General features: G+C 35.4%; 2 protein-coding genes across 7 annotated transcripts; one reads left to right on the top strand and one right to left on the bottom strand.

Moving 5' to 3' along the window:
* Positions 1-1,557: 1,557 nt before the first annotated feature.
* Positions 1,558-6,524, bottom strand: LRIF1 (ligand dependent nuclear receptor interacting factor 1). The gene is given in 5 exon segments (XM_087959527.1): positions 1,558-2,016; positions 2,861-3,094; positions 3,426-3,519; positions 3,521-4,912; positions 6,444-6,524. Coding segments are annotated over 4 exon segments (1,770 nt in total). The 5' UTR covers positions 4,882-4,912; positions 6,444-6,524; the 3' UTR covers positions 1,558-1,935.
* Positions 6,097-23,696, top strand: UBE2T (ubiquitin conjugating enzyme E2 T). 6 transcript variants are annotated; one of them, XM_087959533.1, is made up of 9 exons: positions 6,223-6,369; positions 6,483-6,774; positions 9,236-9,531; positions 10,602-10,714; positions 15,623-15,692; positions 15,935-16,040; positions 17,399-17,497; positions 17,851-17,934; positions 23,174-23,696. In XM_087959533.1, the coding sequence occupies exons 4-9, from the start codon at positions 10,606-10,608 to the stop codon at positions 23,300-23,302; spliced, it is 597 nt and encodes a 198-aa protein (XP_087815659.1). In that variant the 5' UTR covers positions 6,223-6,369; positions 6,483-6,774; positions 9,236-9,531; positions 10,602-10,605; the 3' UTR covers positions 23,303-23,696. The 6 variants fall into 6 exon arrangements, with proteins under 6 accessions (XP_026536693.2, XP_087815659.1, XP_087815660.1 ...); XM_087959536.1 differs by lacking the exons at positions 6,223-6,369; positions 9,236-9,531 and adding an exon at positions 9,836-9,978 and having other exon boundaries at positions 6,675-6,774; XM_087959535.1 differs by lacking the exons at positions 6,223-6,369; positions 6,483-6,774 and adding an exon at positions 9,836-9,978.
* The last annotated feature ends 1,533 nt before the right edge of the window (positions 23,697-25,229 follow it).

Below are 25,229 nucleotides of genomic sequence, written 5' to 3' on the forward strand. Positions count from 1 at the left end.
TCTTTTCTGAGGTCTGCCAGTGGATCCTTACAGCGTGGAGCAGTGTGAAAGAATCCACAATCACCAGGGGGTTTCGAAAGGCTGGACTGCTGCGTCGAGAGAACAGCACAACTTCATCGGTAAGTGTGTCTCGAGATGAAAGTGACATTGAAAGCGACACCGACAGAGATATTGAAAAGGTGTGTGATGGAGATGTTCTGAGACTCTTCAACTCCGACACTGAAGAAGACGACTTCAGTGGTTTCAGTGCACAGGAGGAGGATGAATAAAAACATTAATGACTTTTCAGTTTTGTTCGCTCAGCCATTTTACTGCTGTGTTACAGGCACTGTTTGGAAACAATTAAGGTATGTAAATAAACATTTACAAAATCTGTGTAAATATCTCATTTCACAACGTATATATCTGCGGCTTAGTCTGGTGCGGCTAATATATGTAAAAATATTTTTTTCTTTTAAAATTTAGTGGGTGCGGCTCTATAGTCCGGTAAATACGGTAGTAAATTAGTTATAGACACACTTATGGTAAACGAACTTAATTGTTACTAAAGGATATGTACACTGCTATGACATCACTGTAAAATGTGAGAACTTGTTTTTTTTTTTAAGTCTTTGAAACTTTCAATAAACATTTTAAAACAACCTGAACATGAGCATACCACACTGCAAATTACTGTACTTTGCAGTACAGTTCATTGTTCTAATTCTTTTCAATATATTATTTAAGTCAGGTTCTAAATATAATCTCTTGATAAACTAAATGAGCTATGAGCTGTCATGGCATAGTGGTAAGAATGCAGTACTGCAGGCTATTTCTGCCTGCTGGCTGCCTGCAATTTGGCAGCTCAAACCTGACCAGGCTCAAGGTTGCTTCAGCTTTCCATCTTTCTGAAATCGGTAAATTGAGGACCCAGATTGTTGGGGGCAATATGCTGACTCTATAAACAGCTTACAAGAGGGCTGTGAAGTGGTATGTAAGTGAAAATGCTATTGCTGTTGATCTTTAGTGACTCAAAAATGTTATTTTGAATTTTGGGACAAATTTACACACTTAAATAATTAATGAATCACTGAGTGTTCTAAATAAAATCTAAGCTAGTACATTTCTGTCAGTATTAAGCTAGTTAGATGCTTTAGAAACATTTTCAACTGAAGAATTCTATCTACATTTCATTTGTGAGACTATAGTCTGGAGGCTGATCATGATCAGCATGAATATAAATTGTATTTACTATAAAAATTATAATGAATTAAATAAATTTCTGAGGAAGTTATATTCTTGTCAATAATTATATTTGCATACTTCTTGTCTTGGAACTGCAGGTCCATTCATTCATCGTGCCTCCTGTCCCTGTCCTATTGTCCCCATTTATTTGTACCTATTTCCTGTATTCTTACTCATGTTTATACTTATACCTATTATCTTGTAAGCGATTGACAAATCAAATCAAATAAATAAAAATAAAATATTTGTACTTATTAATGCCATGTAAACATTAGGAAAATTAAATTTATTATAGGTTAAAATGAACAGTATCTGATAACATTTCAGCAATTTGCAATTAGCTTTGTTAACACTGATGCATTTTTTTCTGAATTGCTTCCAAAGCTGCCTCTCATTCCCTCAGCAACAGTTTAAGTCTTGTTATTTTCTCATCTTTTATTGTTTCTTCCAAGTCTGGGAGACTGAAAAGAAAAATATCCTTTTTGAAAGTCCTTTCACCAAGAACAGTTTCATTTTCATGGCAATTCAAAGTAGAATTCAAAACTCTTCTCTTCATTGTTACAAACACAAGGATTTGAGATGTTGTGAGGACACTGAAGAAAACTAGAATGCTCTTGTTCCGATATGTCTTTTGTGCAAGAATTATTCAAGTTTTTCATTATTGAATAAGAGCTGTTACACTCAAAGTCAGAGTTCTGCATTGTTGTAACATCATTTTTTTCTCTTTGAATTTTCTAAAACTGCTTTTCTCTTCCTCTTTATATTCAACTTTTCTCCTTGTTCTCCAATTATCTGTAAATAAAGAATAAAAAGAGTAGCATACTATTGTGACAATATAAATTAAGCAACCCAATCTACAGCTATTCTGAATGCAACTCAATGTCTTGCAGACAATGTCCCAAGGATATCTCCCTTTTTCTTCCTATGGTTGAAAACCCAATTTTTCTTCTACTTTGAGGATGTTCTAATGTTAGGAAATCCAATTTTAGAAGGGGTCAAAAGGAGGTGTATTACAGACTGGGCTAGAAAACAGAAAAACAGGAAAAGCTTTGATTGTACTGAATTCAAAGCCTTCTGAAACACCCTTCCTAAACCAACATGCAACTTCAACAAGTCCACTAGTTTAGAGTTATTGCCACTACCGCTTATGCTGGGAGGAAGTCCTTAAAAGGAACACATTAGGGATGGAAGGGATAAGCACATGACCCCCTAAAACTGTTATTTTAAGGCATCACCACATTGGTCTATAAAACTGAGAACTGAGCTGTTTAACAATTTCATGGTACATTTAATACATCACTTTTCCTGAAGGAAAAACAAGTAGTGGGACATTATTTCACGTTCAAAAGTTAAAGTACTCAAATAGCTTCATTTACTATCTCCTTTTTGAATGTTACAAAACACTAAAAATAACATAAAAATATCAAAAGCTATAAAATAGGGCATATACTTTGATGTTACTTTAACACTTCCATACTTTTCTTGAAAACACATATTTTTGTAATAAAATGAATCTATAAACATTTAATGATATCACAATAATCCAGCCAATCATTGTGACAGGCTTTATTTATAATAGTTATTAATAGGGATAAGTATCACAGAATATTAATCATAAATGTAATATTCTACATACCATTTCTTCTTTTTCAGATTCACTTTTCATAGGCATAGATATCAAATTATCAGTGTCATTCATTTGTACACTGTTGGAAAATACAGATGCTTCTGAATTTTTAGATGAAACTCTCCTAAGATAAACTCTCTCTTCTTTAAAGAGACAATTTTTTTTTCTCAACTGAAGATACTGTTTTTTCTGTGGTTCTTGGATATGCTTTATCCAAATTGGCATTCCTGAAGTTACTTTAACCTAAAATAGTAAACATTACTAATTTAATCATTTTATTCCTTAAAGTAATTTACAAGACAATAAACACATAAATACTAAATATAAAAAGATATCTTATAAAATATAAGCATCTATTTATCAGAAAAGATGACCTGATGATCTAAAATTGTGAGGCCTATTCAAATATGGAAGAAACCCATGCCAACGTCCTTCAGCAAATTATTCCTCAAGAAAGAGGTTTCTACAGAAAAAAATATTTTATTTCCATTTTTACTAATCATATTGGCAGATATGAGCACGATCCCAATGATATAAACATCCAATATAAATACAATTTGATATGAAGAATTACCTGTTGCTCTTCCTCTTTGACTGCATGGAGTACCACAGGTGGTGATGTAGGATCAGTAGCTGCTTTAGAAGAAAGATTTTTATGTGTACTATCATCTGGTTTTTTGTGTGACATATTTCTGAGCAACATTTATCCCAACGAAAGCACTCCTCTCTGAAGACACCGCTTCATGTTGGCCGATGCTGCTTATTTGAAGATTGTCATGTGGTGAGCCAGAAGGTGTCGATTCTGTTTTAAAATCCTTATTTACATCAGATTCTGGATACAGTATTGTATTGTCACTGAATTTAGGTTCTTTCGCATTAGATGCAATCCTTTTATTTTTTGATAATACAAGATTGATAACCTGATTAGTTATGGTATTATCTGTAATTGAGCTAATTAATTCTGAAGTTTGTTTTTGGACATTTGTGCTTTCTTGCTTGCTAGGCTTGAGTGTTGATAAAATATTAGCTTCCTTTTTAGTCAGTAAATACACCTTTCCGTTGCACATTACTAGAGCATTGTCTTTTATAGAAGGCATTTTTGCATGACTTTCATGGAGGCTGCTAGAACAAATAGGCAAAATACTGGTAGAATTGTTTTTAGTATTTTTCATATCAGTCAATGTTTTTAAGAGCTTAGATGCCACTTTGTTAGATGATTTTACAGGGACAAGGTAGGATGTTGATGACTCTGGATTTTCTTGAACAACCCATTTGATAGGTCTCATCTTATTTTCCACACTACCCGAGGTTGATACTTGCATAGCAGAACTATTGACAACCTTCTGTGGTGTTGCCAGTAATAAAGAACTAGATTCTTCTTCCACTGATTTTGTTTCCAATGATTCTGAAGCAGGCATTTTTACTGTATTTACTGGTGATGCAAAGATGGTTGGTGCATTGATATTTTCACCTGTCCTTGAAGTATTTGAGGCTATAGTTATAGCCAGGATTTTGTCCTGAATTACTGGTGACAAAACAGAAACTGGAAGAGTTTTAACTTTAGCATGAGCAGGTATTTGAAGATGTTGGCCAGAAGGTAACATTGGCAGTTTCATGGAAAGTGGAATATTTTCTATTTTCACAACTGCTGTGCTTGTGTACAAACAAACTGGTGCAACAGATTTCTGCAAGGATGATCTATCAGCTGAATAACTACTCTGAATGCCAAAAACTGTTGATGTAATTGGATTTTTTTTTACAACAAAAGTTGCATTAACTTGTTCTAATTGATTTAAAGGCTTCGATAAAATTAAATGACTGGGTGCAATGGTCTTTAATTTAGAGATTTTAGCAGCAGCAGATGTAACAGTACTTGCAAATGAAGGCTTCATATAATCATGAACAGATAGTGAAACGTTTCCTTTAACAGCATGAGACACAACTGGAGACTGAACCAGAGGCTTCAAGTTATTTAAAGGTTTAGAAGCTGGAAGCAATTTCAAAACTTTTTTTCCATCCAACCCAGTCATTTCAACTACTCGATATACACAATCTGTAATACTTAAAGAGGAAAATATATATAATCCATTACTCTTATAAGAAGCTATTTTCAAATAAATATTTTGACTTTGATTTTGTGAGTATAATCAATATTCTACTTTAAGTGGGATTTTTTCTAAATTCCAAAATTTAGAGTACCATAAACAGCCTTTTAATGATTACTTACAGAAAAAAAATCATTCCATCTACTGCAGGGGTGTCAAACTCATGTCATTACAGCAGCATCACGTGACATATCAGGACTTTCCCCCCCTTCACTAAACTGGGCAGGGCCGGGGCCAGCACATGACACATCCGCAGGCCATGAATTTGACACGCCTGATCTACTATGTTAGATAAAAATATAACTTAATGCAACTTAAGCATTAAAATGTAATTTAAACACTAATATTGAAGATAAAATGAAGGCACTCTCTCACTGGTGATTATAACACTTCTCCATTCCTCCAGCCAATAGCAGTTCTGTTAAATTGTTACCTTTTTTTTGCTTTTTAAATAGGTCCTAAAATCTTATCATATTCTTTGAGCAAATGAATTAAAAAAATTTTTTTGCTAGAAGGTAGAAGAGAAACAGAACCTACCTGTTCTAGATAGAATAATAAAGGTGGAATCATTTGAATGCAATGGGATATGGAATGGAATCAATTGATCGATTACTCAATCAATCAGGCAATAGAAAGTCTAGGGTTATTTTCCTCCAACATAATAGAAATGCTTTCAAATTTAGAGTATTGTTTTCACTGTCTTCCTTCATTCCTTGAGATCCACAAACTGGGACCAGGCACACATTGTAAGCATATAATGAAACAAATTTTTATCTATCTATCTATCTATCTATCTATCTATCTATCTATCTATCTATCTATCTATCTATCTATCTATCAATCTATCTATCTATCTATCTATCTATCTATCTATCTATCTATCTATCTATCTATCTATCCCTGACGGCTGTGTTAAAACATTTGACATTCAAAACTCTGCAGATCTACTTAATAGTACCAGTACCAGTGCCACCAGTACGTTCAGATCTGCTGAAACCACATCACTTTTGCCACTCTTTGCCCATTAAGGATTCAGGAAGATACCAACCACTTCACCATTCAATGAATATCTAAGCCGGCAGAGGTTTTCAAACTTGACAGCTTTAAGACTTGTGGACTTCAACTCCCAGAATTCCTCCTCCAGTCATGTTAGCTCAGGAATTTTGGGAGTTGAAGTCCACAAGTCTTAAAGCTGTCAAGTTTGAAGACCAAGGGGGACATGTTCAACAGGAAAAAGAAGAGACACAGTGTTGGCTTTCGCCATGTTCCTCATGAATCAGCAAGGAGCTTCTACAGTAGAGGGCCAGCGAGGGAGCAGCAACTATGGGGCGCCCTGGGAGTTAAGCCACTAGGGCCGGGTACAACCGCGGAGCTGTTTAGAGACAGTCTTCGCAACCAAGCTGATGTGTTCAGGTACCACGTCGCCCTCCCCCCCCTTTCCCTGCGTAAGCAGATTGCTGGGGAGGAAAATATCCCTCAATACTCACTGGGATGGGGTGTTAACCCCTCCCCGTTTCCATTCGTAGCTACTGCCCCCAGCGCCATCTCGGACATCGCAAATGGGGAACTCCAGGACTAAATCCCGGAAGAGTTCTCCGAGACGACGACGATCACCCCTTTGCCAAGGGATAAGTCTTAAATCCACTCTGATGACGCATGTCCGGACGTAGGGAGAGCCTAATAAACCTACTCTCTTGTCTTCGCTGTACAGCCATAAACAGCCATTTCCTGTACACTTCCGTCCATCGCTTCCTACTTTCGTTTCTTAATTAAGAAGCGCCATTTTTACTACTTTTATAGCCATTTGGAGGAAGGGAGGTGAGTTAGCAAGAAGGATATCCGGATTGATTTGAGTATTTCCTGTTTGGGGAAAAAAAAGGGAAATTAGAACTCTTGTCTGATTTTGATCATGATGCTACTTTTTCAGTTTGGCAGGTTCCATTAATTTATTGTCGCCTTAAAATATTTATGTATACATTTCTATTAATAGTTTTTAATTCAACTGAAAGAATAAATCCTTAACTTTTGGACAAATTACATAATTGTCACAGTAGGAATTAAATACACATTCTAAAATTCAACACATCAATTTTAGCTTTAGCAGGCTATATTCATTAGAATTTACATTCTACATCCACGCACATCCCTTAGGTATGAAATCCAGTTGGGTGACTTTGAGCCAGTCACTCTTAGCCCAACCCACCTCACAAGGTTGTTGTGGGGAAAATAGATGTTGAGACTCTGGAAAGAGTGCAAAGAAAAGCAACAAAATGATTAGGGGGCTGGAGGCTAAAATGTATGAAGAATGGTTACAGAATTTGCATATGTCTAGTCTAATGATAAGTAGGTGGGGGGCATGATAGCACTATTCCAATATTTGAGGGGCTCCTTCAAAGACTGTGTGTGTGTGTGTGTCAAAACTATTTTCCAAAGCACCAAAATCCAAGAAGAAACAATAGTTGGAAACTAACCAAGGAGAGAAGCAATCTAAGGAGAAACTTCCTAAAGGTGAGAGCAATTAACCAATGAAAAAGCTTGCCTTCAGAAGTTGCGGGTGCTCCATCATAGAAGGCTCTCAAAGAGCCCAGGTAATCATTTGTTTGAAATGATGTAGGGTCTCCTGCAAGGGGTTGGACTAGAAGGCCTCTAACTATACCTTCCAACTATGTTCTAGGTTGATTGATTGGCCTACCCATTAGAAAAACAAAACACAAATATGGTGGATGTAGAAGCTATGGAGTTCTGATCTTCCTTTCAGCCAAAACAGCACTGCAGTAGAGATGCTCAACCCAATAACTGAAGGTGGCAGTCCCACAATAATTTTGTCAGACCAACCTAAACCCAGCAGATTGCCAATCTCAACTACATCTTAAGTCATCTCCATCAAATTTATCTTTTCCTCATAGAACATTTCTCACCACTTTCACATTGGATTATCTAATATCTTGGACTAGTTTAGCAGCAGCATTGGATTATCTAATATCTTGGACTACTTTAGCAGCAGACTGATGAAACCATGAGGACTTGTTCTTAGCCAATAGTGAAGCAGGAACTTTTCATGCCAGAACAAGGAAATTATTCGGATGGGCTCTTACTAATTTAGGGCCACCTAAGGTTGTTGTCGGAATAAGAGGAAAGATATGGATATACAGGTAGGTTTCGTTTAGTGCTGATACTGAATCTTATGAAATAGTCACATTATTCAAATTCACACTATTTATGTGGAAAAGAAGGCAATTGGCTGCAGCTTGATGGAAACAGACAAAAAATTAAACATAAAAATGCATATTTATTAATGAAATGTAATAGTAAAAGATTAAAATACAACTTTAATATATTTTTAATAAAGTCACTGAGTAATTACAGAAAACAAAATTTTCCATATATAATTACTAAAGGTAAGCTTACCCTGACAAAAGCATTATTTATTGCATTTCAAAATATTTTATAAATACATATTTTATTTATATAAATGAAGTTAAGCAAAGTATTTTTTAATCAAAACAATCAATTTCACCATCTTTGCCAACTCTACTTAGCTTCATCATCCATTGTTGCATTGTAAGAATCTGTGAATCCTTTCATCTCTGCACATAAAGAAGTCTCACTACTGTTATCATATATAAAAAGAGAGTTCCATATATTTTTGCATGTTTATTCATCAAATCTAAAAGAACATCTGGTTCCAGTTATAAATTTAGTTTGAAAATACTCTGAATTAAAATACATATCTGACCCCAATATTTCATAGCTTTCCATCAACTATGATAAAAAGTACCTTCAGATTGATTATATTTCCAGCCTATGTTTTGCACAAAAGTCTAGTTTGGAGAATACATCTTATTTGGTTGGGCTCATGATCCCTACTGAATGACTTGAATTAGTATTATTGGATAAATTATTGAATTAAAAGTTGCCAGTAGCTGTTGCTCCACCTTGATGGTGAAAACCACAAACAAGCCCACAAAACCTTTCCTTCCTAGTAACTTATAGTAGAGCTCCGATTGTCATTTTGTCATTCAACCATCGTTGTGCGAATATAACAGCAACTAAGACAGACGTTTAAATTAGCAGAGTGATGGCTGCGTGAGGATAGTTGTAAAGCATTAGACAAGGATATATGAATGCATTTGTTATGCCCCGTCCCGGAAACCTTAACCAAGTGACAAGATCCTCCTGGAACTGCTAGATTTCCTGAGGCGGGAACCATTTTTTGTAATAGCCAATCGGCATAGAGTCAGATCTTGAAGGGCATTTTTTTCACCCGGTCACATTGCAGGCTGTTAGACATCTTGGCTCCTGCTGGTTGAGAACTTGTGGCGCGCTTTCCGAAATTTCCCCTCAGTTTGGCTTCAGAGCTCAACGGAGCCTTTTCTGGGCCGCTAAAGGAAGATATTCTGTCTTCGGTTCTCGGGCTCCTGCCGTCTCCCAGAGGCGAAAAAGGAGCGAGGCCGACTCCTTCCCGGAGAAAGCTTTGCTCTCCAGGATTGTAGCCCCGGTGCTCTGAGGCAAGGCTTGAGTGCGCGGATCCTGAGAGGGTTCGTGGCGGAGGAAGGAAAACGACCGTAGTTTACGGTATGTATGTTAAAACCTTTACGTTATTATTAAATTGCTGCTCCCTCTTTGTTTGACAGAATGCCTTCGTGAGCCCTTCATGTGTGTAATATAATATAATGCGATATAATATATGTGGCTATATGCATAATTTGTTATTTATTTTGACGTGTTTATGTAGTGTATATTGGAGGTGGTGTCCTTTTGACAATTGTATGCAACGAAGTTTTATTTTAATGTATGCTAATTAGTGTACATTTAAAGTGACAGTAAAGTTATTCTAAGTGTGTGTGGGGAGGATGGTAATCTCTCTTATTAAACCCAGGTTACTCCTTGGGACAACAGTTAAGCTCTCCTGGTCCCCCATTTCCTTGGGCAGACACATTGGGGAAATAGGAAAAGGGAGGGCACTAGCCCTAACCTTGAAGACTTGACCAATCAAAGGACTTCCCTAATATGATGCTGTTCGTAAGTATAGGATTACAGGTTCCATCATTTCCAAACTTCGAAGTCACGAAGTAGGCCTCTTCCAGTTGCTTCACTTAACATTTATTTGTTTTACCATTTTAATGATTTACCTAACAGAAGAGACTCTGGGCAGGAAAAAAGGTGCCACAGTTTCACATCTGAAATATCCACTTTTCTGTGTCTTATCCAAGGCCAGTTAAGAGGGTTAACTTAGTATGCTAATCAGGAGAAATTATTTTGATAGTTTATCCATGAATTTATTATGAAGTGGATTAGTATTTTCAGATAAAAATATTTTAATTGTCCTGTACATCCTTTCTCTCTTTAAATAATCTACTTATACAATGATATAATTATTAAGGAGTATTGCAAGATTTGTGAAATTGCAGTTGGGAGGGTTAGGTTAGTCAATAGCTAAAAATCAGAAAGATTCTGATAGTACTTTTCAAGAGTAATACATTTGATTGTAAGGCGTATAAGCTTTTGTGAGATGCAACTTCTGAATAAGTGAACTGCTCATGAAAGTTTATGCCTTATATTAAAATGTATGATTTGAGGAAGATTAATGGGAACTGAAAAGAAAGGCACTAAATGATGTAGAGTTTTTGCTTATGTCATTGCAGTGCAATGCAAAGGGCTTCACGGCTGAAGAGAGAGCTGCAGTTACTGGCCACAGAGCCACCCCCAGGAATCACCTGCTGGCAGAATGGAAATCACATAAATGATCTTCGAGCACGTATGTATATACTGCAAATACAAATATATATACACAAAATATTAGATTCTATTTATGTATAGGTTGCAGTTCCAATCATTTTTTAATGTATGTTGCTTACAAGTCTTATTTTTTACAGTTCTAGCTTTATACAGTATATTTCCTTTCATGCTTTTTAGACTCATACAGCCTAGATTGCAAGGATTGAAAGGGACCTTGGAGGTAATCTGGTCAAACACCCTGTCCTGTGCAGAATCTATTACAATGGGCATCCCCAATGGATCGATGACCATCTAGTCTCCAGCAAAAGAGTCCATCGCTTTTTATAGTAGCCTGTTCCATTGTTAAATAACTTTTACCATTCGGTAAAAGTTCTCTTGATCTTAAGTTTATGTTTTAATGCTCAAATGAAGCCTGTGTAATTTAAATTTACTGTTTCATGTCATGTCTTTGGCAACAACTCTGGATAATTCTGTTCTTCTAAATGATAGCCCTTCAGATATTTGAAAACAGCTGTTATGTTTGTTCATAATTTTCTCCAGGCCAAAGATACCTAAAACCTGCCAATTTTCCCCATAAGTTTTTTCTTTCTGAATTATTATCTTAGTGACTGTCCTCTATACTCTCTCAATGTACTTTGTCAGTGATATGCCTAATATCCAGTGCCACAACTGGATGCAATATTGTAGATGTGGAACCATAACTTCTCTTGATCTTAAGTTTATGTTGCTGTGGCCTATGAATGCTTTTGCTTTTTTTCAGTGCATCACATTGTTTACTGAAGTTCAGTTTGTGGTGTACCAAGACATTCAAATTATTTTTTTCATATAATGCTGCCCAGTATAACCTATGCCTTTGATTTTTAAAATCTAAATGTAGAAGTTTGCAGTATCCCAACTGAAATTCATCTTAATAGTTTCTATGTATTTCAGCTGTCAAAATCCTTTTGAACTGCAATCCTGCCCTATAAGACATGAGCTATCCCTCTAATCTTTTGGTCATCTGTGAAATTGATAAGCATATTTTACAACCCCTTATCCTGGTCACTTATATATGCTTGTTCCCCCTTTGGTACCACCTGAGATAACTGAAATTCTCTGTGTGTATCCCTTGAAAAAATGTACAAATTATTATAGCAAATTACTTTGCAAGAAAATAGGGCATCATATAATCTATGTCAAAGATTACAGTTGTTAAGACATACAATATATTTTGTGCTATTAAATTAAAAATTGAAACCAAATATCTGGTTTAGGTATCCATATATGCAAGTCTTATTTATTTTAAATTAAACCTAAATTTCTTTGGGAGTAGATTCCATTGATTATATTTCAACATCTGTGCTCGCTTCAGCAGTACATATACTAAAATTGGAACGATACAGAATATATTTCAACATAGGATGGAAATATCTAGTGATTCCAGGACCAAGTAAGAATAAATATTGGGCAAAATAATTATTTGCTTGAAATGAAAGAATATGTACTTTGGTAAAATAATACATATTTGTAATTTGAAAGTGAGCACATCATAGAGTTCTTATAGATGAGGGTAAAAAAGCTGTCGTTCTCTAGTTTTAGGGTTTTTTGAATGATGATGATTATCAATTGACATTGACTATTGCCTTATCAGTCATTTAGAGGATTTATAAATGTGACTAAATGAATTTCATAAATTATGATTTTGAATTATGCAGTTAATTATATATATATATTTTAAACAAGTTTTATTAATTTCAAAAACAAACAAATCATCATCAACCATTACATATTTGAACCTTTTTCCATTATAAATTTTACAAGTCAGATAAAACCTTATCTTATACAATACAATTCTATTTTAAACCATTTCTAAATGAGCATAAAAACATCTCTTGTCCTCTATTTCTTTCTGACTTGATTATCGTCATTCTCTTTCTGTATTTCTAAAGGTTCCACCAATACTTCTCAAAAACATAAACAGACACAAACAAACATATAAAAATCTTTTAGTAAAGTAACTTGGCCCCGGTACCTCTCTTTATATGGGCTTGATTATATTCATGCTCATCTTACAGATCATTACCTATTTTGTTTACCATTCTGTATCTTCTATATATACTTCTCCACACATTTCACTCTTCATAATTCTATCTTATTCAATCCATCTTAATTTAAATCATTATATTTGTATCTTTTGCCCATCCTTTATTATCCCTCTATCTCATTCCTTATAATGAAAAAAAAAAAAAAGAATTTCTCCTGAAATCTCTAATCAGAGTATGATGCCTTTCTATCCTCTCCCTAAATATTAGATTAACATTTAAAATGACACCTAATATCCAATCTGATTCTGCTTGGTACATTCTATCTATTAATTTTTACTTTTAATAACAATAAAAACAGTAATAAATCGAAATGTTTAAATACATAGTATCCTCCTAAATACGTAGTTAAATAATAAATCTAAATAATAAATCTTATAGCATTCTCATTGCCTTTCCCTTCAATATTTTATTACATTTTAAAAATCAATCATTATTAAACATTTCAACATTTTAATTTCTTATTAACTCTTAAGCCATTCTAATTTTCTATTTCTAATACAAATATTACAATACCGTCTTATGTACCTTGCAAAATCTTTTTTAAGAAAATTTATACTTTACCCTTTATCCCTGAAAAAGATTCCTCTTTTCCCATCCAATTTTAAAACTTTGTGGCTTTTCTCCGCCTTTCCCCTTTCTTTCTTCCCCCACCAGATCTTCCTACCCCCTTCTTCTAACCTCTGTCTTGCTGGCATCCCTTCTCTGTTGTATTCCCTTTTTCTCTTGTTTGCTATCATTGTATTTATTTTGCATCATATTTTTCTCTTTCTTAAATGTTTTTTTTAGATCTTAAATCCTTCATTTTCCTCGCTTTCTTCCTTCCTTCTTTCTTAGATAAATTTTGGGATTCATTAAAGATGGTGTCTTCGTCTTCTTCTTCTTGTTGTTCCATCTGTCGCATTGTCTGTTCATAGTTAACCAGCACCATTTCTAAAAATAGAAAAGCTTTTCCATGCCATCTTTACAGGCTGCTTTTGTTTGCTCATATTCACCCCTCAGTTCCTCAAGGGAGAAAGCCATTATAAATCTTTTCTTTTCTTTTTCCCTCTTTCTTCTTACTCCAACCAAAATATTCCAAAAGAAAAGTAAGACAATCCCAAAGTCCACAATCCTCAATCAAGCCAAGCCAAGCCAAAATTTCCACTTTCTCTTCCAGGGGTAGTATCAGACAAAGGAAAAAGAAAATCCAAATCTGTGTTTTGAAGCCTTATTAAAATTTTATTTCTGTCTCCAAATCCTGAAGGCATCTCCTCCAACAAAATCCAACCAGATAAATATATTTTTGTCCTCTCCTTCCGACTTATCCCATAAAGCTAGTTTTACCTGACAAAAAACAGGTTTCTCAATATCCGTTTGTTAATTCCGTGGGAGGGAGAGTAAACTTTCCTTTCAGCACCTCAGAATTGCCGCTTACTTTCTCTTGTGGAAAGAATCATCCAAAAAGCCATCACTTCCAGGAATTAAATTAAATATATCTCAGAGTCCTGGATCGACCAAGAAGACTTTCACTTTTAAAAACTTTCTCCTCTTCCTCCTGCGCATACTTGCCCAGCTGCCGGCTTCTTTGTGGCGGCCATTACGGACCGCCGCTTACGCCGTCTTGGTAAAAGGAGGTTCTGCCGGCCAGGGAGGGGGTCTGCAGCACCCCCAAACCCTTTCCGGATCCCCCTAGCTTCAGCTGCCCTGCAGGGCAGCCTTGCTCCGCACCCTTCGGATCGGGCCCAAAAGCGGCTAGCGCGGCGGGATCGCGCAGCGCGAATCCCTACCGCCGCAAAGCCGACAAACCGGAAATTCTCGCAGTTAATTATATTTTTATATATTCTCTTATTTTGCATAATTTATTCTTCTTTCCCCTTGAGTAACTTTCAGGGCCTGCTTTGCTGGAAAGCTTGGTCGGTCTTTGGAATTGACTCCAAAAGGGTAGTATAAAACATATGACAAAAATATAGAGCCTGATTGTTTTGTAAAGCCATTGCATCTGTTGTGTATGCCACTATAAAGAATCTTTTTGCAATTAAATCTAAGGCAAAACACAATCTTAAATCTTATGCTTACATATCTTTAAACTTTATATTATCAGATTTCTCTATTTGGCATTAGCTAATATACTATAACAATAGTATATTTACAAAGTGTATAAACAACTTAAAATGTATTTAAAAATAACTCAATCTTAAAACTGAAAAATTAAGCAGCTGTCATAATTTGCTTATAATTTCAGAAAGTAGTTAAACTTTAATAATTAAACCAGTCACACATGGCTGTTTTTTGATATTTCATTTTCTATAGGTTTCAATCCTTTTTAGATAAGAACATTTATTCTGTTTATCCTGGATCTATTGATACTTAAGAAATTTGAGCCTATATGATTTTTTTCCTATTCTGGTTCGCCTCTCCCACCCCTGCCCATACATTTATCTTCAGAATAAAGAAACCCACTTTGCTAATGTAGAAGAAAGATGTATGTCTATTTATTTCTGTGTGTATATGCAAAAGATAGAAAATAATTGATCATTTTATAATAGGAAATAGAAAACTTACTCCTTTTTCAAGTAGTTGTTGTAGTTCCTATTGCTTTTTTTCTTAGCCAGAAACCCTGTACTTGAAATTGTGGAAATCCACTGTTAAATGTGTCCTAATTTACTTTCCAACTTTGAATAATCGGTAATTATCAGACTGACTAGGACTCTTCGTTCCTAGTCTGCTCAATTTGTTGAATAGAACAGATGTTAAAGAGATTACTATACTATTGTCAGTTCTTAGATCTAACACTGTTTTTACAGTAGGCGCAACAATTATTTAAAGAGGTCAGTGTTGACACCATTTATATCTCTTTCTTTTAGAAATACTAGGATGTACAAATACCCCATATGAAAAAGGAGTTTTTGCCTTGGAAGTAATTGTCCCTGAAAGGTAAATGTTGAATCTGAGGTTTTGAAATTTAAAATAAATGGCCATATAAAATGGGCATATTAACTATGAATCTTCAAAAGATTGGAATAGGAACCAGAAAGTTGTCAATGAACTTCTTTGTAGTAAATTCAGTAACAAGTAATTGGGATGTATAACTTGAAAAATGACTTGAGAATAAAGAACAGATTGTAACCCGTTAAAAAGTCTTCCTTTTCTAATAATGAGAACTATTTCTGAAATAGGTATCCATTTGAACCTCCAAAAATGCGCTTTCTTACTCCCATTTACCATCCCAACATTGATTCAGCTGGAAGAATTTGCCTGGATGTTCTTAGATTACCACCCAAGGTAATGCACTGCATTGCTTCTATTATAAGTTGCAGTTCTATTATCCTTAATAAAAAAAAAAAAAATATTATTAGCCAAAAGTGAATAAACAACAAAAAATTTTTTTTTAAGTGCACCCCCCCCCAAAAAAAAAAAAAAGATACATTTGTTAAGAATCAAGAATCATAACGTACAACACTTAATGATAGTCATAGGGTACAATCAGCAATCAAATTATACTAGGAAACAGTAAATATAAATCATAAGGATACAAGCAACAAAGTTACAGTCCTACAATCACAAGTGGGGAGGGGATGGGTAATAAGGAGTGATGAGAAGATTAACAGTAATAGTAGTGCAGACTTTGTAATAGTTGAACAGTGTTGAGGGAATTATTTGTTTAGCAGAGTGATGGCTTTCGGGAAAAACTGTTCTTGTATCTAGTTGTTCTGGTGTGCAGTGCTCTATAGCGTCGTTTTGAGGGATGGAGTTGAAACAGTTTATGTCCAGGATGTGAGGGGTCTGTAAATATTTTCACAGCCCTCTTTGCAGTTCTATTATCCTTAAGAGAATGGCCCAGAAACATTAGTTTAAAAATCTCATTCTCCAAGGTTGGTTTTACTGGGATGAAATTTATAACACTCTGGAATAATGAATAGCAGGGATTGCACTCTTTTCTTCTAAAGGCCTGTGACAACAGGACTTTAATTTTATCTAAAGGTCCATTATCTGAAATAGGCAGAAGAAATAACCTTGAGGAACAGGAGGAAGACTGCAGGATGCAGTCCCTGGCATGCAATTTGCTTAGAAAGAGATCATTTGCTGAGTTTGTCCTGCTGAAGTAATTTTGTTGTAAAGCTTAGGAGCTTTTAGAATGCTATTTTATGTGTGAAGTGATATTTTTGCAATATGTTTATTTCATCATACACTTGAATTACTATTATTCATGGATATAGCTTCCATGAATCTATGAATAACAGCCAGAACCATAAACCTAAAAACTAGAAAGTTACCAAATTTATGTACATCAAGGTGGACAGAACTTGCTTACTTCCATCCACCAGTAATATATTAAGCTCAATGTATATTAAGCTGTTTAAGTGATTTCTAGGAGCCACTGAATATTGGAAAAGAAACTAGTGTGTACATAAACTTAACTGAGTAACTTAGGGCTGCATTAGAAAAAGTATATGCCTAACTGGTTAGAAGGTAAAGAAATGCATGTTCATTAAGAGATGAGATTACTCTGCAATCTTAACTGCAGACTATACTTCTATAACTTGGGAAGCAATGAAAACACTCAGTCTGCAATAATATTTAAAAAATCTTGGAGGATAATTTACTTTCTTCAATATATTTTTTCTTTTATTACATGTAAGGGTGCTTGGAGGCCATCCTTGAACATTGCTACTTTGTTAACTTCCATCCAGATCCTCATGAATGAACCTAATCCTGATGACCCTCTCATGGCTGATATAGTAGGTTTCATTCTTTTATTTAATTGGAATATACTGTACTTTAGAAATTTAAATTGCCTGGTTTACAAGGAGATACTTTGTGATTTCTTCATATTTATTTGCACAAATTCTTCATATAGAAAGTCAATGGATATAATTTATGGCGTAGCAAAACATGCTAATAGAATTTTTCAATGTTCATGCTACAAAATTCACACGTTACATGCAATATATTACGGCCTCTTTCAAAGTTTAGCCTTTATGTATATATCTATAGGGTGAAGTATTCCATGCTGTCAGATGAATCTGCCATTAAATATGTTAAGATGAGAGGCCATAATTATCCTTCCCTCACCCTTTTTTATTACGTCTAGTCTTCAGAATATAAATACAACAAGCAAGCATTTCTCAAAAATGCCAGACAATGGACAGAAAAATATGCAAGCCAGACAACAATGGTAAGAAATACATTACTTCTGTTACAAAGGAATGGGGTGTTGGTTAATTTTCACATGTGCAGTCTTGCTGTGAGTGAAATCTCAATTGCATAATTGCCTATCTTCCTGTAAAAGACTTTGTGTAGTTGTAGTGTCCTGAATGTGCCATGGTGTGCATATCCTGGATTATATCTTTGCCAGAAAACAAAGTGTTTCCTGGGATGGCAGTATAAGAGGAGTTTGGGTTCCTTGCCAGGTTAGCATAACTCAAAATGTCAAGGAAAAATCTAGAGTTTTTTCAACTAACAGCTTATTGTATTTAGTGCCTGATCTTATAAAACATGCCTTGGGTAAAAAGAATTTGGAATCTATTCTATTACAGTCATATTTTATTTGGAATTCTATTAAGTAACTCAGTAACATGCATGTTTAATATATGAGGAAAATATAGGTAGTTCTTGGTTGGATTTTTTTGGTCAAGTTTTTTTATTTTTAAATATACATCAATATTATTACATGGACAGTGTGGCATCTGAGTGCCATTCATATTGATACAAAAATAATATTGGTACAAATGAGAATTATTACATTAATCAAACTTACATAGTTCTAATGTTATTATACATATTTGTATCAGCACATAATCCTTCATTCTTCAGTTATTCAATATTTGCTACACCCTTCTAATAGTAATAACTTTATTCTTGAGCACCCTTTTTCAAAGTCTGGTTTCAACCTCTATCTTTCACTTTAAATGTGTTGTGCAAAAATATGTATAACAATATTCCCCCTATTCCTAATCTCTCAATCTATTCTAATTCTTAATACAGCCAATCTTCTTGTTTTTAAAAAGGATCCTTTCTATCCGTCATCTCTCATCCTCCTAGAAGTTTTATTTCTTCTCTTTATAACATCCCTCCCATCTTAGGGTCCTTATCTACATCTTTCGTATTCAGTCCAGCCCTTATTTCCATCTCCACTATTTTTTGCTGCCAGTCCACCCCCGAGTCTGCCAAATCCTCTGTCTTTTCCCCAAAAGTATCTTTCAATTTATTCAGTTCCATTTTTCTACCTCCTAATATATATTCTCCTTTGATTATCTTGATTCATTATTCCTTGTTGCACATTTTCAGTCTTTCCAGTTATGTGGTGTAATAAATCTCTTATCTCCCTGGAATTCCTCATCATAGTATCATAGAGACTTTGGATCATCAACATAGTTTCTTTTTGAAGTGTCTCCAGTTCTTCCTGATGAGCCATCTTTTATCTTGTTTTAAAAGTCAAATATTACTCAGTGTTCTGTCAATAATCTGTCACCACTCAAAGATCTATTCTTTTAACTTCCCAAAGCCAGCAAGTTACTTAATCTTAACATTGTTCATCAGGAGATATAATAGTTATAGTTCTTTATATCCCACAGTTAGTCAGTTCCATTTATACAGACCAGGGGTTTTTCCAAATAGCTCCTTAAGTCCACTCTTTAAATTGCTAGTTAGTATTCAAAAGTCATTCCATTAGATATTCTCCAGGTTTTCAAGGTTGATCCTCTGATGACCATACAGGAGATAAGTATAGAGCAGTAGATAGTACAGCAGACCTCCAGGTGTTTTTTTTCCCCTTTATCAGAGTTTCCCAGGGTTGTTTTTGTTATTCTAAGAGTATGATTATATATATATATATATATATATATATATATATATATATATATATATATATATATATATATATATATATATACACACACACACACACACACACACACATATATATATATATATATATATATATATATATATATATATATATATATATATATGTGTGTTTTCTTAATTTATACTTACATGTATGGTGTTCATATTTTACGTCATTGTAGTTCTTTTAAAGTTGTAGACGTTTCAGCAGAATCTCATCTGCCATCATCAGGCTTCTGTATTGTGTCCGTCTGTGGGTCAGACTTTTACAGTGGTTTCAGATTTAAATTTGGGGCAGCCTATTGCTGTGCCAGAATGGTTTTTCTTCATCCTGATTGGTTGGGAGTCTTGGTCTGTGTTTATTGGTCTCGGAGTTTGCTGTGTTCTGCTTGATGGGTGTCTCTGATATCTTCTGTCTGTTTTTGGCTCTTTTTGTATCTTGATTGGCTGGCAGCATTGTGTTACTTTAATGGAGGCCTTTAGTGCAGCTTGGCCGGGTAAATGGACGGCTATCATTAGTTAGGAAGCTGGGTTTCATCTGGGTGCCTGGTTGGGGTGTGTTTGAGCTGGAGGTATCAGGGGGATCTGTTTGTGCCCAGGTGTTTGCCTGGCTTGTGGTGTGGAGATTTTTTTGTTTGTGAGTGCAGGCTTCCAAATGATTGACAGCCTGGTGGAATCATCTCTTCTGTTCATGCTTTCTGTTTTTTTCAATCTCTATGGCTTCTCTGATGACTCTGTGGCTAGGGTTTTCCATAGTGGCCAGGGTTTTGGTGCCATTGAAGTTGATATATATATATATGTGTGTGTGTGTGTGTGTGTGTGTATATATATATATATATATATATATATATATATATATATATATATATATATACACACACACACACACACATATGCATTCACCAGTAGATGGCGCCTTCAGCTTAAAATGTAATGTTAAGGCTATTCTGCCAGTTATTTATTTCAAGTTGATTCAAAAAATATTTAATAAACAGTCAGATATACAGCATTTTAAAATGCCTATTCAAAGTCATGCCAGTAAAGTTTTTACATTCAATCTTTCTCTATTTTATAGCGTTTACTTATTTCCTGTTAGGGTGCAATTTCTCTCTGCCTCTCTTTGATCGCTGCTTAAAAGCATTCCAGAGAGCCTCTTTTCCCAGATTTATTTTCTTTTAGGGTCAAATCCTAGGCAAAAATTAAAAATCACCTTGCCCAGCTCCAAACACTGTCCACTTACACTGCTCCAGCACAGTCAGTTTCTTTGGTCGCCCCCAGCTTCTCGGCAGCCATAATGGCTGCCTCGTCTTCGTTGAAGAGGGAAAAACCCTGGGTCCAGCAAGAGAGTTTCTGCTCTCCGTGACCTGCAGGGTGTCCCTCCTTTGCATGTCACCCCTGGGGGGCCCTCGGATGAAGAGGATTCGGTGTGGAGATGCAGAACCCCATTCCCCTCTTGGTCTTGCAGCAATGTCAAACTGGAAATCAGGTAGTTCTTGACTTATGACCATTGGTTCAGCAACTGTTAGGAATTACGATTTGTAAATTGTACTTTAAAGCTGCTTCTTATCTCTTAATAGTTATCTGAAATTCTTTATTTTAGGGAGTATATTTAACCAGTTATCTGAGAACAGTTTGATCCAGTTGGACTTGAGGAAGTGGACAAGGTCCTTGGGACTGTTAGGGCAGGTAGTTGTTTCTTAGATACTTGCCTTCCTGGTTAGTAAACATCTCCAGGAGGGTGACTTGCAGGTGGATCTGGGCAGTAATTAATACTCTCCTGACCTCCCAGAAGACCCTAAAACCTGCTTGCTACATTGCAGGTGATTGACAGGAAGATTCTCATCCTGAGGCTGCCATCATCTTGGTTTTAACTTTTAATATTTTAATTTTAGTTGGATGGATGGATGAATGAACTCTGCTTCCTGATACAGTGAAACCTCAGGTTGCAACCACAGTCCGTTCCAGAAATATGGTTGCAACCCGATTTGGTCGTGACCGGAAGCACGACTGACTGCAAATGTGCAGACACAAAAAAATGGCGCAGAAGGGGAAATTGGCACGGAAAGGAAATCTTTCTGCGCCAATTTTGTTCGCCACCTGATTTTTGAATTATGACCCAATTCAAAAATCAGGTGGATTTTTTGGTTGTCACCCTATTTGGTTGTGAACAAAAGCGTCCGCGATCTGAGGTTCCACTGTATAGGTGTCTGCTTTTTGCACTGAATGATTGTCATGTCTTGGTATACAATCCTTATATTCTTCATTCATCTTCATCTTCATTTCCTCATTTTCCTCACTTGAGGCAGTATAGTAGGATTTGGATAACAGGAAACTTTTGAATCATAGTTTAGAGAAGACTGGAACTGAATTACTATTGTTATTAAAACTTTTAACTGTATAGTACAGATAATGAACAAAAACTGAATAGCTAAAGCCAAAACGTTTTCTCTGTTCCAATAAACAAGGTATGCAGCCCCTCAGCTATATGTAGGTTCTGCATGATCCAAGTTCCAGATCAATGGGCATAAGGGACCAGGTTTAGTAGTTTCACTTTCCTTCCAAGGAAGTAGCAGCAACCTGTTGCATTTTGACTCCTTTTGCTTTTCTGAACAAAGGAAGAATTCGGGATTGAGAGTTGGAGAGTTGATGAAAAAGGTTAATTAGAGTACATGGACCTGAAGAGTAGAGTCAAAAAAACAACAGTGTATTAAATAAATAGAAATAATACACTGGTACACATGAATATATGTTTGAATATCTAAATATGTATATTCATATTTTGATATGATATCCAGTGTGGACTTTTAATTTAAGAGAATGCCTGTTTGCAAAGAGTATAAGGTAGCTTTTAGTAAATAAAAATAATGTGTTTTATTTGTGTACAAACTTACACAATATTGCTAGGGAGAAAAAAGTATTGTAGTTACACAGTTGAAACACCAGGAGGCACCTGGCCCTTAAAAATATAGTACTGCAATAGTTGTGCTTTTTTCTTCTAACTAAAGAAATTAAAATTTAATTTTTTGTATTTCAAACTGACATAAATGAAATACTAGGCTTGTAATTTCTAGAAGAAACTTTCTGTTTGTATTTCTTTTATTTCTTTTTATATATTTCTTTATTTCCAGAATTTCTTCTCAACTGGCCTTTGTAAGAATTGGAGTCATTGTAATAAAGATGCACAAAAAGTATTTAAAAACTTTTATGACTTGCAAAACATGGATTTCATATTGCAGGAGTATCAGAAAATAACTTATTCATTCCGGAGAGAAAATATAGTTCTGTGAGAGGAAACAATGAAGGAAAACTTTTTTTTCTCCTGCTGTTTGTGCTACTAAAATTGATAAATTGTAAAATAGAGTGCCTAAAGAATCTGCAGTGAGTTGCAAAAATATATGACAGTGTGTTTAAAGAGCAGAAAATTGATTCTGAAGTTCTAAGCTGGGAAGATTACATTCTTGCAAGATATGAATAAAGGTATTCATTCTTTGAAAGGTACTCTATTCTTTGGGACTAGAGAATGAAACACTATTTTCCCATCTCATTTTTTTTCTTTGATACCCTTTCAGCCTTTAGAAATCACCAATGAAGAGAATCACAAAAGCCAGGCTGAGCTCCCAAAAGATTCCAGTATTTTCCAGAAGAGGAAAGGAAGCAATATCAGTGGATTGTCCAAAAAATGTCGCTTAGAAACATAATGATTTCCTGCTATAGTATTTCAGTGGCTGTCACTGTTCGTTCTTAGTCTAATTTTCCATCCTTTAAATAGGCTTAATGCAATTGATGTACTGTTTATTCATTATGTAATTGTAGTCTTACTATATCAGTGACATGATGTTCAGTATGGCATATGTCTGGTTTTTTTTAATCTTCTTACATTATTTCTGTAACATACTTTAAATCTTTCCATAAAGAGTATGTTCCACTGCACTTTACGTATATTTAGAATGAAACCAAGAATACATAATAATTTGAATTTGTTATGACTGATGTTATGAATGGATTGTAAACAGTTTCTTTTGATAGTTAAAAGGCTGTGTGGTTTCTTCATCTTCACTTGCTACAGTATGAATAAATATAAAAATGTATACATTTTACTGTTCTTCAGCTGTTTTGTAAGACACACTATTTTTGGCAAGCTGCATATTCATCTGAACGTTTCAAACTTTCAAGGTGAATCCATACATACATATACAGTATTTAATTTATAAGCATATTTTCATTAGTAGGAAAAATAGTTGTAGAATAGTTGATTAGACGGAGAAAGGAATTGTCAGAAAACCATATGAATGCTTGAAATTTACCTCATTAAGATATGGAGATTTTTCCCACCCGACGTAGCTTTCTTTCTAGCAGATCTACAGTATGTTTTATGTCAGTGATGGCTAATCTTTTGGGCTTCCGTGCCAAAAATAGTGTGCACGCTTGCACGCATGCGCTCACATGCCAGCACCCAGAAGGCAATGCACGCGCCCCCACACCTGCGCATGCGTGCACATGTGCCACGCGTTTCTGCGCTTGCACGTGAGACCCCCCACGCGCGTGCGCACCAGATACCCAACAATTGGCGAGCGGGCGGCAGCGCATGCGTAGTGGGGCTCTTCCGGGTAACCTCTCGCATGCCAGCAGAAGAAATTCCTATCATTTCTCATTTTATATCGTTTGGGAATCTAAATGTTTAATTTGCAGCTATATACCAATTTTAAAATCTTCAAGCGCTTAGATATAGATAAGGCACTAGAAGAATTTCATCTCAGAATTCTTTGCAGCTGCTTGATCTTAAGGGATGTTTATTATATGCTTCTTTTTAAAAAAACACTGTAGTTAAGTGAATTATGTGGTCATTACGTGAATCTGGCTTTCCCCATTGACTTTGCTTGTTGGGAGCCAATAGGAAGATTATAATTGGTGATTACATGGCCCCAGGACAGGATACATGCCATTTGCCAAGCACCTGAATTTTGATCATGTGACCATGGATATGCTGCAATGGTTGTGTAACAACTAGTCGTAAGTCACTTTCAGTGCCATTGTAACTTTGAATGGTAACTAAATGAATGGTTGTAAGTCTAAGACTACCTGTATTTTTGTGTGGTTTTTTTGTTAACTGTTTAAGATGCCCAGAATCATATATATGAGATGGGCAGCTATGTAAATCGAATGAATGAATAGCTTTACAGTTCTGAGAAATTTTCTCCCTTTTCCCTATGATTTTATTTGGAAGTGGGTGGGAAATCTCAGTTTCTGCTAAAGTCCCAGTGGTGTGCATGTGCCTGTATCTTCCTTTGCACAGAACAAAAACACTTTTTTTTAAAGCAAATACTACAATTTTGTCTTTCCCCAATTTCTTAAGTCTGCTTATTAATCCACCTTTTGTCTTGTGCAGTCAGCCCTGTGAGCTAGTCCAAACAAGAACCCAGCCACGAGTATTAACACTACATTTAGTGTAAGAGTACAGTAACAGAATCTTACAAATCTGAAAGCACATCTCTCTCTCTCCCCTCTCCTTTGCCTTTACTGTTCAGAGAACTAGGACAGTGGGATCCTAGGGACTAGGGTCCCTTCTGAAGTCCTTTCCATACCACCATTTCTTCAGTGGATTGAAATGTGTCTTATCTGACTATT

Source organism: Notechis scutatus, chromosome 3 (genome assembly GCF_049901735.1).
Source record: "Notechis scutatus isolate UNSWTSFEM ecotype Mainland chromosome 3, rNotScu1.2, whole genome shotgun sequence".
NCBI lineage: Eukaryota > Metazoa > Chordata > Lepidosauria > Squamata > Elapidae > Notechis > Notechis scutatus.

Bases quoted from the DNA above. Each gene is read 5' to 3' on its own strand.
- UBE2T (XM_026680908.2), top strand. From the start codon at position 6,176: ATGTTCAACAGGAAAAAGAAGAGACACAGTGTTGGCTTTCGCCATGTT. The intron at 6,370-10,601 runs GTACCACGTCGC...ATGTCATTGCAG, and splicing joins AACCAAGCTGATGTGTTCAG to TGCAATGCAAAGGGCTTCAC. The intron at 16,041-17,398 runs GTAATGCACTGC...ATTACATGTAAG, and splicing joins TTCTTAGATTACCACCCAAG to GGTGCTTGGAGGCCATCCTT.